This window comes from Rhagoletis pomonella, unplaced genomic scaffold (assembly GCF_013731165.1).
Source record: "Rhagoletis pomonella isolate Grant_MI unplaced genomic scaffold, Rhpom_1.0 Rhpom_scaffold_00012, whole genome shotgun sequence".
In the NCBI taxonomy this organism is placed as follows: Eukaryota; Metazoa; Arthropoda; class Insecta; order Diptera; family Tephritidae; genus Rhagoletis; species Rhagoletis pomonella.
The window spans coordinates 22601442-22617149 of NW_023458566.1; the positions used below are offsets into that span (position 1 = coordinate 22601442).

Here is a 15708-nt window from a genome sequence, read left to right on the forward strand (position 1 = left end):
CGAATAGATTATTTAATGCATTTTTTGTATTTGTGACCACGTAAATCATAATTTAAAAATTTAGTATTTTGTGCTGACTACACACGGGGCAACCGTTACAGGAACACCATTTCTATGAGAAACTAGTCTGAACAAAGTCTCTCAAATATGTACCTTCGTCTGAATTTACTAGAAAAATAATTGTCCAGCAATTAATTATAAATGAAAATTTTTTAAATATTGAATTATACCGTTATTTATGTATCTGTATTCTGATATTTATAATAGGGCCTATTCTTTTTTTCGTACGAATCGAAAATCATGAAATTTTCTATACAAAAATTTCAAATACAGTCTGCCATTAAATTTTGGGCACAGCGAGTTTTTTGCAATACGGGCAAATATTTTTTAAATATTTAATTTTTCGCTCATTTTTTTATAAAAATATGGTTAATTCTACAATAAAAACTCCAAAAATCATAATTCCAAACCTTGTGCAAAATTCTGCAAATTTCCATTCAAATATTGTAATTTTTATTTACACTCTTTAGAAGAAGTTGAGTAAGCGGTTTTTTAGCCCATTCAATTTTAGTATAACAAAGTGCAAGTCTGAGGTAGCTAGGATACATAAAATAAAAATGTTTCTATATGGAAAAAATGAGCGCCGCCTCCAACAAAAAAAAATTGCCAAAAATCAATGGTAAGTCCTAGCTTCCTCAGACTTGCACTTTATTGTACTAAAATTGAATGGGCTAAAAATAAAAAACTGCATACTCAAATTTTTTCTAAACAGTGTAAATAAAATGTGCAATATTTGGGTACGAAATTTGCAGAATTTTCTCTAATTTAATACAAGGTCTGGAACTCTGCATTTTGGAGCTTGGCATATGTCTTGCGAAAAGTACATTTTCGATTTTTAGTTTAAAATAACTTAATTTAAAGAATAAAAGTACACTGAAAAACAAATTTTCGATTTCTCGTTTCAAATAACTTAATTTAAAGAATAAAAGTACACTGAACAACTAATTTTTTTATACACGTATGAAATAGAGTTGGCAAAATTTATTCGATTGATGAATAACAAATAAATAATTTTTTATTTTCGTTATTCGTAAAAAATAAATAATTTAACTTTATTCAAAAAAAAATTATTCCAATGACGGATAAACTATTATATTCGTTAAGCGAATAATTAATGAAAATAAAACAAGTAATATTCTTGATAAAACAGCAAACAGAATTAAACTAACTGACAATCAGTTGCAATAGAAATAAAAGTAAATCGTTGCTCAGTCTGTTATAAATCGAGTTTTCAAAAATTTGCGAATAATTATATTACGGATAAAATTTTCTTCGTATAATTATCTAAATATCAATTTATTTGAATAAAGCCTAACTCTGGATATCCGGTTAATATATGTTCGTTTGGTTATCCGGATATCTAAACCGAATCTACCGAGATGCTCGTATGCGAAATTGTTCGTCACATACAACAAAATGTTGACCGAGTCGCTTGCGAACCTGCAAATACGACAAAATTTTACTCAATATCTCGGAAACTAAATTTGATATCCAAAAACTGATAACACCAATCGGAAGATCTTATTTAATAAAATAAAACTGCATCTTTAACTAAAAATCGCCTAAATCTTTTACCCAGGCGACGATATGTAATAATGGTGCGCCTAAAAGATGCAGCAATTTCCATTATCAAGTTACATACCTAATGATGACAGTACGAATGGGTATTGCTTCAAATTTCAATTTTAAAGTTACCAGATGGCAGTACAAATGAAAATTCCTAAGATTGATTTTGCTTGTTATTCTATTCGTTATAATAGTTTTAAAATCAATCGAATTTAAGACTAAAAATATGAAAATAAAATTATAGTTAAAAACATACAAACTCGCTTTTATTACAATGTGAACTAAAAAGTAAAAAATAATTTATAGAAATACAGATTTCGTTTAAGAGGAATAGGAAGTTCCCTAACTTGATTTAATTAAACTTTTAAAACGAACCTAAAATAGGATAAAGTAAAGTAATTGGCAATAAAATTAATTTAGCCGGAAAACAAAGCGTGGGATGCTTCTTAGATTTTGTAGTCCTGTTAGTTATTGGCAATATTCAATATTACTTAATTAAAAACGAAAAGTTCAAAACAATTGCTATGAATCACCCCACGTTTTATTTTCCGGTATTGTCAATTACTTTATCCTATTCCTATCCTCCATTCAGCCCTTCCCTGTATTGGGGTAACGCAGACGCTTTCAGCTTCTACGCTACCCTCCATCCAGCTTAGGGCTGCGGGCGGACAGTGACCAAGAACTGCCACCTCCTAATCCAGGGTGTAACGCGACACCGTGCCCATTGGACGGTTTGCAGCCAAAGGGGAAAAAACGCCTGTATTTTTAACGGCGCCTTCTCGACACCGGGCCGCCTCGAGGAGTAACGGTGGCCTTACTGCGGCAAGGGGCGCTGTCGTGGCGGACGAATGAGATCCCCAGCAACTATTTAGACCGCTATGCCTGGCTGGTCAGGCATGCGGTCGTACGAACAAGATGAATGCAACTAAAGATCAACAACAAAACCAAAAACAAAAACAAAAACAAGCAACAAATAAGCAACAACAACAAGCTAACAACAGCAACAACAAAATTAGGAACACAAATAGCACAAAAGCGCAAGAAAAGGCACAAGAGAAAGGTACTAAAGGTACTAAGCAAGAGGAACGGAGGAAGAGCTTCCCAGAGGGCCTCTCCGATGCTGCAGCGGCACTCTTTATAGAGTACGCGCGGGAGGACGACAGTCTTCAGACGGATGGGCGCTAGGCTCGTTTGAGCGCTCCGGGGGCAGATGACATCCGGACAGTGATGTTACAGCAGGGCGGTGAGAGTGTAATACCGCATCTCGTGGACATAATGAGAAGCAGTCTTGCAGAAGCGTATGTCCCACAGATGTGGTGAAGGGCACGAGTAATCTTCATCCCGAAAGTGGGTAAAAGGGACTACTCGCTAGCGAAGTCGTTCAGACCAATAAGCTTAACCTCCCTTGTGTTAAAAGCAATGGAGAAGATATAGATAAACACATTAGATCAACCATTCTGAGGGATATACTCCTGCACTCCAGTCAGCATGCATACAGGGCTGGAAGGTCCACGGTCATAGCCCTGTACCAACTGACAACCGAGATTCAGGGGGCCCGCGAATGCGGTGAATCAGTGCTCTGCGCCTTTCTCGATATAGGGGGCGCGTTTGACAACACGTCACACTCTGGAGTGCGCAGGGCACTGGAGAGGAGAGACGTGCAGCCAGCGATCTGCAATTGGGTGGATGCGCTCCTGCGTACAAGGATTGCTGAAACCGAGGTAGATGACAGCGTGGTACAATTTCAGACAACAAAGGGTTGCCCGCAGGGAGGGGTCTTATCACTCCTTCTGTGGAGCCTAGTGGGAGATGAACTTCTTCAACTTCTCTCTGACAATGGTATCCGCAGGGGGAAGTTCGAGAGCACCCTCTGTGACATCATTCAAAGAGGCCTAAGAATTACGAAGGGATGGTGCAACAAGTTAGGACTTATCATAAATCCTGCCAAAACCGCCGTCATTCCTTTTACTAGAAAAAGAGCTCTTCCGGGCATGAGGAACTTAACCTTGGAGGGGGTCGTGGTTAGCGTCGCCAGCGAAGTGAAGTATCTGGGACTAATCCTAGACTCCAAACTTCTATGGAAGAAACATGTGGACGCGATCACCTCCAGGGCCACGAAAGCGTTAATGGTGTGTAAGCGTCTGGCGGGAAAATTCTGGGGTTGTACGCCCAGGATCCTGAGATCGCTCTACATCATGATAGTACAGCCAATGATCACCTATGGGCCTCTTCATATAACCATAGAGCAGGCAGCCAAAATAACTCTGCTTAACAATCCGAGAGGGATTTGGAAAAGGTAACGTCATTTCCTCTAGGAGTATGGAGAAGCTAGGGTCCTCGCTCCCACTAGCCCTGCTACCTAGAGATGACATAGGAAAGACCATAGTCTTTGAGAAGAAATTCAAAATAGAGCTCTGCAGTAAAGCGACCTGGAGTGTCTCCGCATTCGAGACAGTACTTCAGGGTTGCACTCTGAACTGGTACACGGATGGCTCGAACACCCCAGAAGGAATAGGTGCTGGAATTGTGGGACCCTGGGCCCGGATTTCTGTTCCTATGGGGAAATATCCGAGCATATTTCAAGCAGAAGTCTATGCTATCTGCGGATACAATCATAGGTAGAGGGTATAGAAACGAGAGAGTTATAATCCGTAGCGATAGTCAGGCAGCACTCAAGGCCCTCATATCCTATGAGGTCAAATCGTCGCTGGTCCTGGAGTGCATTGAGAAGCTTAACTCCCAGGGTAGATACAATAACATCAAGTTAGCGTGGGTACCTGGTCACAGGGGAGTAGAGGGTAACGAGGCGGCTGCCTGTCTCGCGAGAGAGGCTGCAGCCACCACTCCAGTTGGCCCTGAGCCCTTCCTAGGAGTGGGTCCCAACACTCTAAAAGAGGAGCTTTAGATAGAGAGGATCACTATGAGGGATCTAAACTGGCAAAGTTCGTCAGGAATGCGTCGGGCAAAGAGTTTACTGGGAGGCTATAACAGAAGGAGATTCCAAAGCTTAATTGACCTCCGAAAAGGGCAGCTTAGAATCATAACAGGTATCCTCACAGGACACTGCAGGCTGAGAGGACATCTATATAAGCTGGGGATATGGTCGAGTGACCTTTGTCGTTTTTGCGACACTACCAGCGAGACACCTCTTCACATCCTCACCGAATGTGATGCAGTCTGCAGAAGACGTGAGAGAAGTTTAGGCTCAATGTGGCCACAGCTTAGGCACAGCTTCACTCCCTATCTCCTAAGGCACTGTTAAATTTTTCCAGGGAATTCGTTTTAGAGGAGGTATTGTGAAGAGCGGAGGGCACAATAGACCAATAGGTCGCGGTGCAAACCTCATTTTATTATCTATCTCTATCTAGGGAACTTCCTATTCCTCTTAAACAAAAAATGTATTTCTATAAACTATTTTTTACTTTTTAGTTCACATTGTAATAAAAGCAAGTTTTTAGTGTTTTAAAATATAATTTTATTTATGCTGAATAACGTTAAACTGAAAATATCTCGAAAATTTGCCTTCGAAAGCCAAATACATACGTTTCTTCTTCTTCTTTGGAGATCTAGCCGCCTAAGTCTGCGTTCAGACACTGAAACCCGAGTTACTTATTATAGGCGATTTCTCTTTTGGTGTTGCCCTTTGCATTCACACGCAGCAACTCTTTTGTACGCAATTGTTGTTGTCAGCTGTGAACAGTGATCGGACCTCTACCACATTGTGGTAGATCTTCCACTTTTTTGAGCATCTACCACATCTACCACTCAAGGTCTGAAAACTACCACATATTCTCGTTTTTGAGTAGTATTATTTTTGCTTGACGTAATTTTCTTAATTTTAAGAGGAAAAATTTGTGCAACACTAAACACGATTTGGTATCAAGAATATAATATAATAATACAAGATTCCGCATTCCTGGCGACGATGAAATTTCTCAAGTAAAAGTAAATAAAGCCGAATGGGAGGATAAAATAAACTGTAAAATAGTAAACTTTTCTCAATTTTTCGACAGGAAACGCGGTTTTATTGTGTTACATTGCAAAATATATGACTTATAAAAAGAATTAAAAGCGAAAATGTTAAAAAACGGAGATTTCGTGAAAGTATTTGTGAAAGTGCATCAAAGGGTTCTGAGGCGTTGTTTACTTTTACTTGAGAATTGTCAAAATCGGCAAATCCCAATTTGCTGTTTCTGGAACGTGTCACATTTGTTCGCTGCTTCGTGATGTGCTAAAAAGAAAAGCTGGCAGCACTCCGCAAGGTCGCAGAAATCTCTTAAAATATGTTCGCAAAATATCTTAATATGGAAGGAACTGCTTTACGCTGTCAAGGAAAAAAATTGCCAAAACTCAACGCAAATTTTTAACAACATCAATCTTGTACTTTATTATACTAAAATTAATTTTTTTAGTCTAATTAAAAAGTTTGCCATTTAGGTGAAACCTTGCAGAATATTTTTAATTTCCGTACAAAGTTCGATCCAAGCCCAGAGATCTACCACATTTTTCACAGATTCTACAACACGGAATTTTTTTTAAGTCCGATCACTGGCTGTGAGCCGCCAACTTGAATTACTCAGACGAACGAAAGCCCAAAGCGGGTTGCCCGAGTACGGGCAACTCGGTACCCGTCCCCTTTCCTCGTCGCTCTCTCCCCTACAAGCTTTGAGTTGCCGCAACAAAAGTTTCCATGTCTGAACATCGACAGTGTTGCCGCGGCGTTCAGAAGAAATGTATCACCAAAATTCCCTAAAATGGATCAAAAGTATGATGAAAAAAAATTTCAAAAAATCAAACTTCTAATTCTTAAATTAAAATGATAGTTTGAAGTTTTTATGTAAAGCTTTTATACTCGGTAACAGTTGAATTCATTTGCATACTTAACTAAAATCACATATCAAATTGGTATTTAGCACTGTAAACACTTAAAAGTAATTTTCACAATACTTACTGGATTACTCTGGATGAAATTCTTGAGGCAGTTTTACACGATTGGTACATTTGTACGGCTTTGTACATTTTGGCAGTTACAGATAGGGTTTCCAACCGTACTATAATATATAGTATTGTACTATTTTTTGGGTCTGCGTACTAAATACTGTTGGAAGAAAACATCGTATGCGAAAAAGAGATTTTTCTATTAAGACTTTGAAATGGTGAGATAAGAGTAATAAAACGAATATCTCACTAATAAAAAAATAGCTTTTGATTTGTATTAATTTAAATATTGATAGCGATAAAGCATGTGATACTTTCAAAGAAATATATTTTTTTATAGAGGAAGTGCATGAGAAAAAAGATGTACACTTAAAAAGCATTTTTATTTTTTTCGAAAAAAAAAATACTTTATATATTTGAGGTGTACTATATTTTTTTCAGATTTTTTTGAAAAAGTAGTAGTGTTGTTTGGAAATTCTTTTATTGAGCTGAACTCAAAATTTCTATAGAACACCACTCTGTGACTGCCAAAATGTACAAATCTGTACGTACAAATCGTGTGACATTGCCGTTAGCACAGTACCACAGCCGACAGCTTCAAAATCAAAAAGGAAATAAGGCAATATTAGCCTGTTCCCGCTCTCCATGATTTAGTGAGAAATTGTTCGCAAAATATATGATAAATGTGCGAAAGCAAACGACTTCGGACTATTTCGGACTAAATCCTGGAGTACGGGAACAGGATAGTGTGCTGTAGCTAACAGTGATGCCATATGCAGATTAAAGGTGGTATGTTCAATGAAAAGAAACAAACTTAATGTGTGGCCACAAACACATAAAAGTCTTAAGATAGGAAGAGTTACCCTCAACTTGTGAATTAAAATGTATCACAATTTATACTAAGCTAAAAATAAAAGCATCTTTTAAAATTTCGATGAAAAACGTATCATTTTGATTCATTTGGATCAAAACGGCAACACTGAATATCAAAGCACCCCAGTCGTTTCTCTTCTGGGCCAATTGAAGCCAAGTTCTTCTCCAGTCAGTGATGCCAGATTTAGTGAATTCAAAAACGGTCCATCAACACGGTGCGTAAGGAGGCCAAGCTCAATGTATATATCAAATTTGATCGAGATCGGTCAAGTAGTTTTTAAGATGGAAAATAGTCAAGCTATTAATAGATAAGTGCATCAAGTACGAAAATAAAGTTTTTTTTTGGTATACAAAAATTGAGGGACCTATTTTCATGTTGTACTCGACCATGCCTACAACCTAAACTAGCAGCCGTATTCTAGCAAAGTCACAAACTTTAGCTAATCACTGCTGTGATTTCTACTGCGCCTTCAAGTTTGCCGCTGCAAAAAATATGCCTATGACTTTTTTTTTTGTAGCACCGTGTAATTTGAATTAATAACAACAGATAGTGATTGGACGAGCTTCTCCTCCGATTTGTGACGTGCGCCTTGATGTTGGCACACAAAGCGCCGTCTCCGAACGGCGATTGTATATTGATGAGTAGCGGTTTTTCATGGCAGAAATACACGCGGAGGTTTGCCATTGCCTGCAGAGGGTCGACCGCTGTTAAGAAAAAACCCTTTTTTCTACATATATTTTTTTGCGACCGCCGCGACGATGGGCACTTTTAAAATGGTATACTTACAAATCTGTTAAATCTTTTTGCTTTCTTTCCGCAAAATATTGGTAGATTTTTAGCCTTTGTTGGTAAAAATGGATAAAATATAATATAGCTAAAAAGTTGGTAGATCTACCAACAAAATGGTAAAGTCCGTGCACTGACGTAGACATATAGACAAAACGATAAAAACAAAATAACAGATACAGTTGCGGTCAAAATAGTAGCAGGAAATTTCAAAATGATTGTTAATAATTTTCATTTAAAATATGGGTAGATCTATATCAAATACCACATAAATGAAAGTTTCAAAGCTTGCACAAAGTTCACAAAAACTAATTAAACTTAAAAAAGTTTTCATCAAAATTTCCGTTTTTTAATTAGATTTCCTAGAAAGATTTCGAGTATGTGGTTTTAAAAGTCGCAAGTTTCAAGTACCACTGATTTTTTAGAATTTCTTTTTTGCAGAGGGTGTTGCGCATTTTCTTGCATATCAAAGTCAATTTAGTTCATGCGTTATATCGAAGAAAATTCGCAAGATACTCCACAAAAAAAAAAATGAACTGCAATTTTTTAGCTATATTTCTCTTACAAAGTTGCATGCAATAATTCTTGCTAATGACCTAGTCACAGTAGCCGCGCGAAAGCATAACCATGTTGAGTAGAAGTTTACAAACTGAAATGAATAATGAAATTGACGAAAATTCGGGAAAAATCTTGTCCCGGCGGAACATTTGAAATTTAATACAAAATAAGGGATGTCCCCGCAAATATGGGACATTTGGCAACGCTAGAGTCCACAGTACAAAAGACACAATGCAGCGCATAGTACACAAATTCTAATCAAAAATAGGAAATGACGTAATTTTAAGCAAATACCAACAATTAGCTTTAAAACTGGCATATGTACATACATAGTATGAGCGACGCGAAGAAAAAAAGTGTAAATAACAAAGCGAAAACATTGAACGGAGTTAGCAGAGGTGCCGAAGATGAGAATAACTTAATTAAAAGAATTCTTTAAACGTGAGTACAACTGCGTGTACCTACGAGAATGTATGCACATACATACATCCATACAAACATATGTAGATACAAATGTGTATAATAACAAACACAATCAAAAAGTTGAATAGCGCATGCTCTTTGAATCATCGCTTCAATCCGCTAAAGGACCATAAACCTAAGCAAAGTTGAAGCATGTCATCGGGAATTAGTATCACATGATGACCCACTTCGTCGCCTTACGAGTGTAAACCCGCTAACCACCTCCCCAACCGCCAAAAAGATGTAAGCGATATTTTTTCCAAATTTTATTTTTGATGCAGAAATGCATCCGGATGCTCTAGGAACATTTCTGCATCAAAAAGAAAATTTTGAACGCCTTTTTGGCGGTCAGGGCTCGACATGTTACTTAACTTAGTATTTTGGCCTGTAAAACCTGTAGATTTTAGATTATTAAAAGCTCAGTTAGTCTAGACTTAATTTATTTAACTTAGTATTTTGTCCAACCTGTTATATGAGAAACTGTGTTGGCACTTGATAAAACTTAACTTACCGTAAGAAACTTAAGAGCCCGTAGAGAGCGGCGAGGGAGTCAGGAAATAACAAAAAAAAAATTAACTTATAAACCTGGCAATATTTAACAGTACTGTTTTACATAAGAAACCCAAATAACCAAAAAAAAACCATTTGTCATATCCGCTGTAAAAGGTTTTAATAACGAGGAAATTAGATAAATTACGTCCCTAAAAATATGCTACATTTATAGCGGGCTTTGTACGTGGTAACTCTTTCCTAATAAGATTTATAATAAAACGATTTTGACCAATTTATTAACGCAGAAAACTATATTATTTAAACAAAATGTATTATTTATTGCTTTCAGATGCCTCCTACAAGATTTGAAATTGAAGACTTTTGAATTTAACAACACACACACAGCAGTCCAAATCATTCTCCAAAAAACAAAATCAGTCTGCTTCGTACACGACGCAAGCAGCACGATGACGTCGCTTACGTCGGCATCGCTCCTATTAACGATTTCTCCTCAAATTCTTCTTCTTCTTAAACTTTTTCCATAATTGTGATTTTTCAATACAGAATTTTTAATTTAAAACATATTGGTCCTAAAAGCTGATTTTTTACTGGATCTTCCTATTTATTTCATTTTCAAATGCATTGTAGTTCGAATTAACAATAAATGCAGAAAATCTCTTTTTTCCATAATGGGTGTGGCGGGTGCTTCACTGACCCGAAAGTTTTTTTCACATAGCACAACCTATCCTTACTATAAACTCCATAAACTATTTATGAAATCTTAAACTAACTTACAAAAAACTGATTCCAGACTCGATCTTCACAATTTACTTTTAATTTGCACCGGATAGCCTCCTTTTTTATTAATTATTGATTCAATGCGCACGATACACGAACTTTCGACTGTTTTAAGAGCACTTTACAAAATGGCAACGAGAACTACACTACTCGCTAGAAACGTCGACTGACATTTCTGCGTACGAATAGCGTTGCCGTTTTGCTTAAATTTAAGCAAGTTAACAGTTATACTTTTTCTTGAAGTATTCGAGGCAAGGCGAATTTATACAAGGTGGTGTTGATGGCGAATTATGCCTTGGTTATAATGGACGGGGCGAATCGTAACAAATTGCGGCGAATTCGTAAGGATATATTGATTTTAGATTGTTCCGTCTTACGTTACGTTTACGTGCATTATAACCATTTGCATTCATTTCCCATGCAATAGATAATTAAGAGAAAGTTCACTCCGTTCCGTTACTTCTATTATAACCCAGGCATTAAGATTTTCGTCGCGGTACTTCCCAGTGTCAAAATGATGTGTTTGTTGTAAACAAGGCGAATTCATATTACAACGAACACATCTAGTTCGTTCCAGTAACTATTTTCTGTAACAATTCTCTACCAAGGCCAAGGCGAATTTATACAAGGCGGTATTGTAAAATCAGCTGATATCTTCGCCTGACCCGTATTTTGTTTTTGCTTTTACTGATTTGACAGAACACCCATCAAAAGCAAAAACAAAATACATGTAAACTTTGGAGCGAATTGAGATTTGACATAACAATCACCATACAAAATACATATGGTTGTCGTTGTTGTAATCTAAATTCGCCAGTAACGCAATCTTCAAGGCGAATTTATACAAGGTGGTGTTGATGGCGAATTTAGATTTTCGCCGCGGTACTTCCAATGTCAAAATGATGTGTTTGTTGTAAACAAGGCGAATTCATTTTACAACAAACAGATCATTTTGACATTAAGACGTACCTCGGCGAAAATCTAAATTCGCCATCAACACCAACTTGTATAAATTCGCCTTGATTTTGACATTAAGTACCGCGGCGAAAATCTAAATTTGTCACCAACTTCACCAACTTGTATAAATTTTAATTATTGCAAGTTAAATTGTAAAATATTTGGTTTCCGGGTACGCGTGGTATTTTTGGTTTTGGTATCTATAACATAGAACATCCAAAGGTTAATCAAGTTAATAACTCATAACTGATAAATTTGCACATTCAGGCTTCTGGCATGGGGGTGACGACATATGAAAATATTTTATTTTAAATATCTTTGGGTGCCATTAATAGATAGAATGGAGAAGTTGAGCAACCAAATTGGTTATTTGGTACTGCAGGATGACGGGGCGGTCATAGAGTCTAGTGGAGATTTGGAAAACGATGAACGAAGTGCAAATATATTCCTGGATCTCTTGCACCTCACAGAAAGGTTGGTATTTATAATTGAAAACGTTTAGTTTCTAAAGTAACTGGATTCGGGTTATTTTTCCATTACATATTTGCTAATTATGTTTTTGTTGCGAATAGTATATACCAGTCATGCCCAACGTTGGCAGAACTCCATAAGCAAGTGCCCTGCGCTGGCAGAATTCCATATGCAAGCGCCTTCAAAATTTGCAATTTTTGAAATTATGCACTAAGAATGTACACAGAGCTTTTATTTACCTTTCAGCAAAAGATGGAGCAAATTTTTGTTACGATTTGCTGAAAAAAACCTAAGGCCCCTATTATGATTCACAACTTTCAAGATAGTTGAGTTGTAAGTTGTAAATTGGTATTGTGGGAGACAACTCAACTCAACATTGAAAACATAGTTGTTGTTGTTGTTGTTGTTGTAGCAGCATACAAATTCCCCAAAGACTTTTTGGGGAGTGTTGCTGGAGTGACAGTCCTTGGCCAGATATAAATCTGGGTCGTTCCGGTTACGTAGACCCGACTGTCGTGGGAACGAAAACATAGTTGTCTGTTAGTTGTCTAGCACTAGCATCCTCGGGCTCATCGGTAAAACATAATAAATAATAATAATTAGTTGAGTTAGTAGGTGATTAATTATATATATAATTATGAGTTAACTAAGTTGAGATGTGAACCATAAAGGTAAAGGTAAAGATAAAGTCTTCCTTGCCCCTATGATTAGCATGTGCTAAGAAATAGTTTTTCGCATTTTCTGACGAGCGTGTAATTTTGAGTTGTGTCGCCTTTAAAGATTGTGTGTAAGCGACAAAAGGTAAATTTTACAGGTTTTTTTTAAAACAGTGCAAACATTTAATAGGATTCAAATGGACAACATTATTGAATGCTAGCTTTTTCTAATAGGACAATTTATTTTTTGCATACCCTATTGTCTAAAGGTAAAATGGCGCTTACGATATTTTTCTTGAACATGCTGAGAGGAAAGTTAGCAAAGAATCTGGTCATTTATAAACAGTGCGGGTACGTAAGGATTGTTTGAATAAACTGAAATTTAAGTCAATTAAATATTAACACTGCCAATTAGCAGAATAACCTCAATTGCTTAAATTTATCAGTTTATCCGCATTCTTTCATGAACCTTGGTAAATAATTGCATAAAATTGTTTATTATTTAAATTATCTGGCTAGTTAAGTTTCATTCTTACCTCGTCCATTATGATAATTTGCTTTGTATGTGTTCAGGGTTGAATTTGCAACCTCATATACCCAGTTTTGCATTTTGTTGATACGCGGTTTTGTACTTTAAACGACGATATGTATTACATTAATACATGGTCTGCAATACTAAACAATATTAACAAAAACAAAAAAATAACGAAATTCAATAACACGTGATTTGTTTGTAATACCAGGCATATTTTTTGCTCATAAACAATGGTTTGTTCTTTTCTTAATTACGAACCTGAAGAGTATAACGTATTTTTGCAATATCCAATGCAACAGGTTCATAATGTCGATTGCAATCGAATCTATTAAAATCAATTTTTTTTTAATTCTCTCTCATAGTGTTGACGACAACTTCATGCCAAAAAGCAGCTGCGAACGCATTTCCATTGTGTATGATGATCATAGTTATAACATTTCCATGAGCAATCACCGAATATTCATAGTAAAATTAAGAAGTGTAACGCGTGGGAATGCTGGATATGGTACTTCTAACAGCGGAAGCAATGTGGTGTTTGCGGAAAATGAGAGTTCGGGTGGTACATCAATATTAGCTTGAGACCCTAATTCACCATGCTGTATTCTTTGCCACCGAAATCGATCTACGCAACAGATGAGATCTTACCATGGCCAAGTACGCCGATTTAACTGGAAAACGCCTTTCATTTATTTGATTATACTTTTTATTTGTCAAAAAATACATCATCTGTGAATTCTTTATCAAATACTCGTCTTGCTTCTTGTGTTATATCCAACAATGTTGCTTTACTGTTGTGTATTATCACATAGCACTGCCGCGAGTTCCAGCATCGCTGCACAATCCAAAAATCACTTGTAGTTTTAATTTGCACTTCCTTCAAGGGTGAATAAGATTCTTTACAGGGAATGAGATCTGCTATAAGATTGATAACATTGGCCGGAATACACTGCGGCGATTTGCTTATTTGTCCATGATCGTGAGGTATGTTCGTAAGGTGTTTTAAGCTTTGCTCGTTGACAAACAGATATTTCGGAACCGAACAGTCGTCTGCGATAGTTGCAGAAGTCAAAGTGGAAAGTGAAGCGGAAGTGGTTGCCTTACGTAGACTTTGTTCTTTACAGTAAGTTTCCTCAATATCTTTCACAATACTCGATAACTGTGGGCCCATATATGAATGTAATTCTTTGTAGAAATCATTGTTCGGTGGGCTCTCCTCGGCTGAAAAAATATAAATATTAAATATAAGTAAAAAATAGATGAAAAACATTGATTTTACCATTTATCAGGAGGCACAATGTAGCATTTAGGATTCTAAAAATGATCAGGTAATAGCAATGAAGCGACCCGGCCAATTCAAGGTAAACTTTAGGTAAGTCAGTTGAATTCTCTACACTCTGTAGCCCAGTAACAAAAGCACCACTATGGTATTTTTCCACGAGTGGACTTCCATTGTGTGCGTTTCGCGTTGAATACTCAGATTTTTTGAAAAAGGAATCAACCACAAACTTATGCAAACTACACAATTCAGTCGGTCCAATTTGGCCACCGCTAAAAGGTAACTTAAAATTAACAAATATATCAAAACACAATATATGGAATTCCGATGAGTCTTGAAGCTGTAGCTTACCAAATAATGCGCTCATCATAAAGTAAAATAGTATCTTGTATAATAGAAAATGTGGCGCGAACCATATTAATAAAATTATGAGCACGAAGAAATAATGCTTGTCCAAGTGGTAAATATTGTACTGAGTGCATAAAGGCCAATACATCTAGGACGGGAATCCTCAACGATTGTAAATACTGAAAAAATTACGGTCACAATAATAAGACACAATTAAGGGGAACTTACGTCATCGAAAAATGCGGATAGCCTCCCTTGCAATTGCTCACGGCAACAATCATCTTCCTTTCCATTAACTATCATACTGGAATGAAATGTTCCTTGGCTAAGTCGATACATATTATACGACTGTCGTAAAATAACTCGATATATTCCATCTTGAACCTCAGCCCCACGATATTCAGGGACTTCGATTCCATCTTTACTTTTAATTTCCCTCGGCACATTAAGTACCATTACAATCCAGTAGCCAATTTCGGGCTGATAAAAGAGTTGAGTTGTTTTCTGAGTGTGCAGCGCTTTGCAGTCGTCTTCGCCAACAAACGTGCTAGTGATAGTAAGTCAATGAACAATGAAAACTTATTTACTGCTCCAATTGCTATGAATATGCACATTACCCTTTACCTTGTAAATTGTACAATTGCTTCGCTGAGACCAACATCTTTGATTTTTGTGTTTAGTTCTATGTCTTGCGGGCTATAGTACAATATCTTTTTGAACTCCTCGCCCTCTTTTTGACCAAATTTCGAATTGAAAATATAAAAACTGCGCAGCGTAGTTTCCACGCGTTGCAAAAGTTTCGACATTTTTTCTCACTATAAACAAATCAGGGTAATTAATGATGTGTTTGTTGTAAACAAGGCGAATTCATTTTACAACAAACCCATCATTTTGACATTCAGTAGTACCGCGGCGAAAATTTAATTCGCCA

At 36.7% G+C, this 15708-nt stretch overlaps 2 protein-coding genes across 3 annotated transcripts; one reads left to right on the top strand and one right to left on the bottom strand.

Annotated features, from left to right (window-relative positions):
• Positions 1 to 11567: 11567 nt before the first annotated feature.
• LOC118748111 (ragulator complex protein LAMTOR4 homolog) lies at positions 11568 to 13900 on the top strand. 2 transcript variants are annotated; one of them, XM_036482419.1, is made up of 3 exons: positions 11576 to 11713; positions 11827 to 11965; positions 13516 to 13900. In XM_036482419.1, exons 2-3 carry the CDS (start codon positions 11832 to 11834, stop codon positions 13730 to 13732), a joined length of 351 nt encoding a protein of 116 aa, XP_036338312.1. In that variant the 5' UTR covers positions 11576 to 11713; positions 11827 to 11831; the 3' UTR covers positions 13733 to 13900. The 2 variants fall into 2 exon arrangements, with proteins under 2 accessions (XP_036338311.1, XP_036338312.1); XM_036482418.1 differs by having other exon boundaries at positions 11568 to 11965.
• LOC118748110 (vacuolar fusion protein CCZ1 homolog) lies at positions 13839 to 15611 on the bottom strand. Its single transcript, XM_036482417.1, has 5 exons — positions 15402 to 15611; positions 15006 to 15324; positions 14781 to 14956; positions 14430 to 14701; positions 13839 to 14371 (listed from the first exon to the last, which is right to left on the bottom strand). Exons 1-5 carry the CDS (start codon positions 15581 to 15583, stop codon positions 13857 to 13859), a joined length of 1464 nt encoding a protein of 487 aa, XP_036338310.1. The 5' UTR covers positions 15584 to 15611; the 3' UTR covers positions 13839 to 13856.
• Positions 15612 to 15708: the final 97 nt, after the last annotated feature.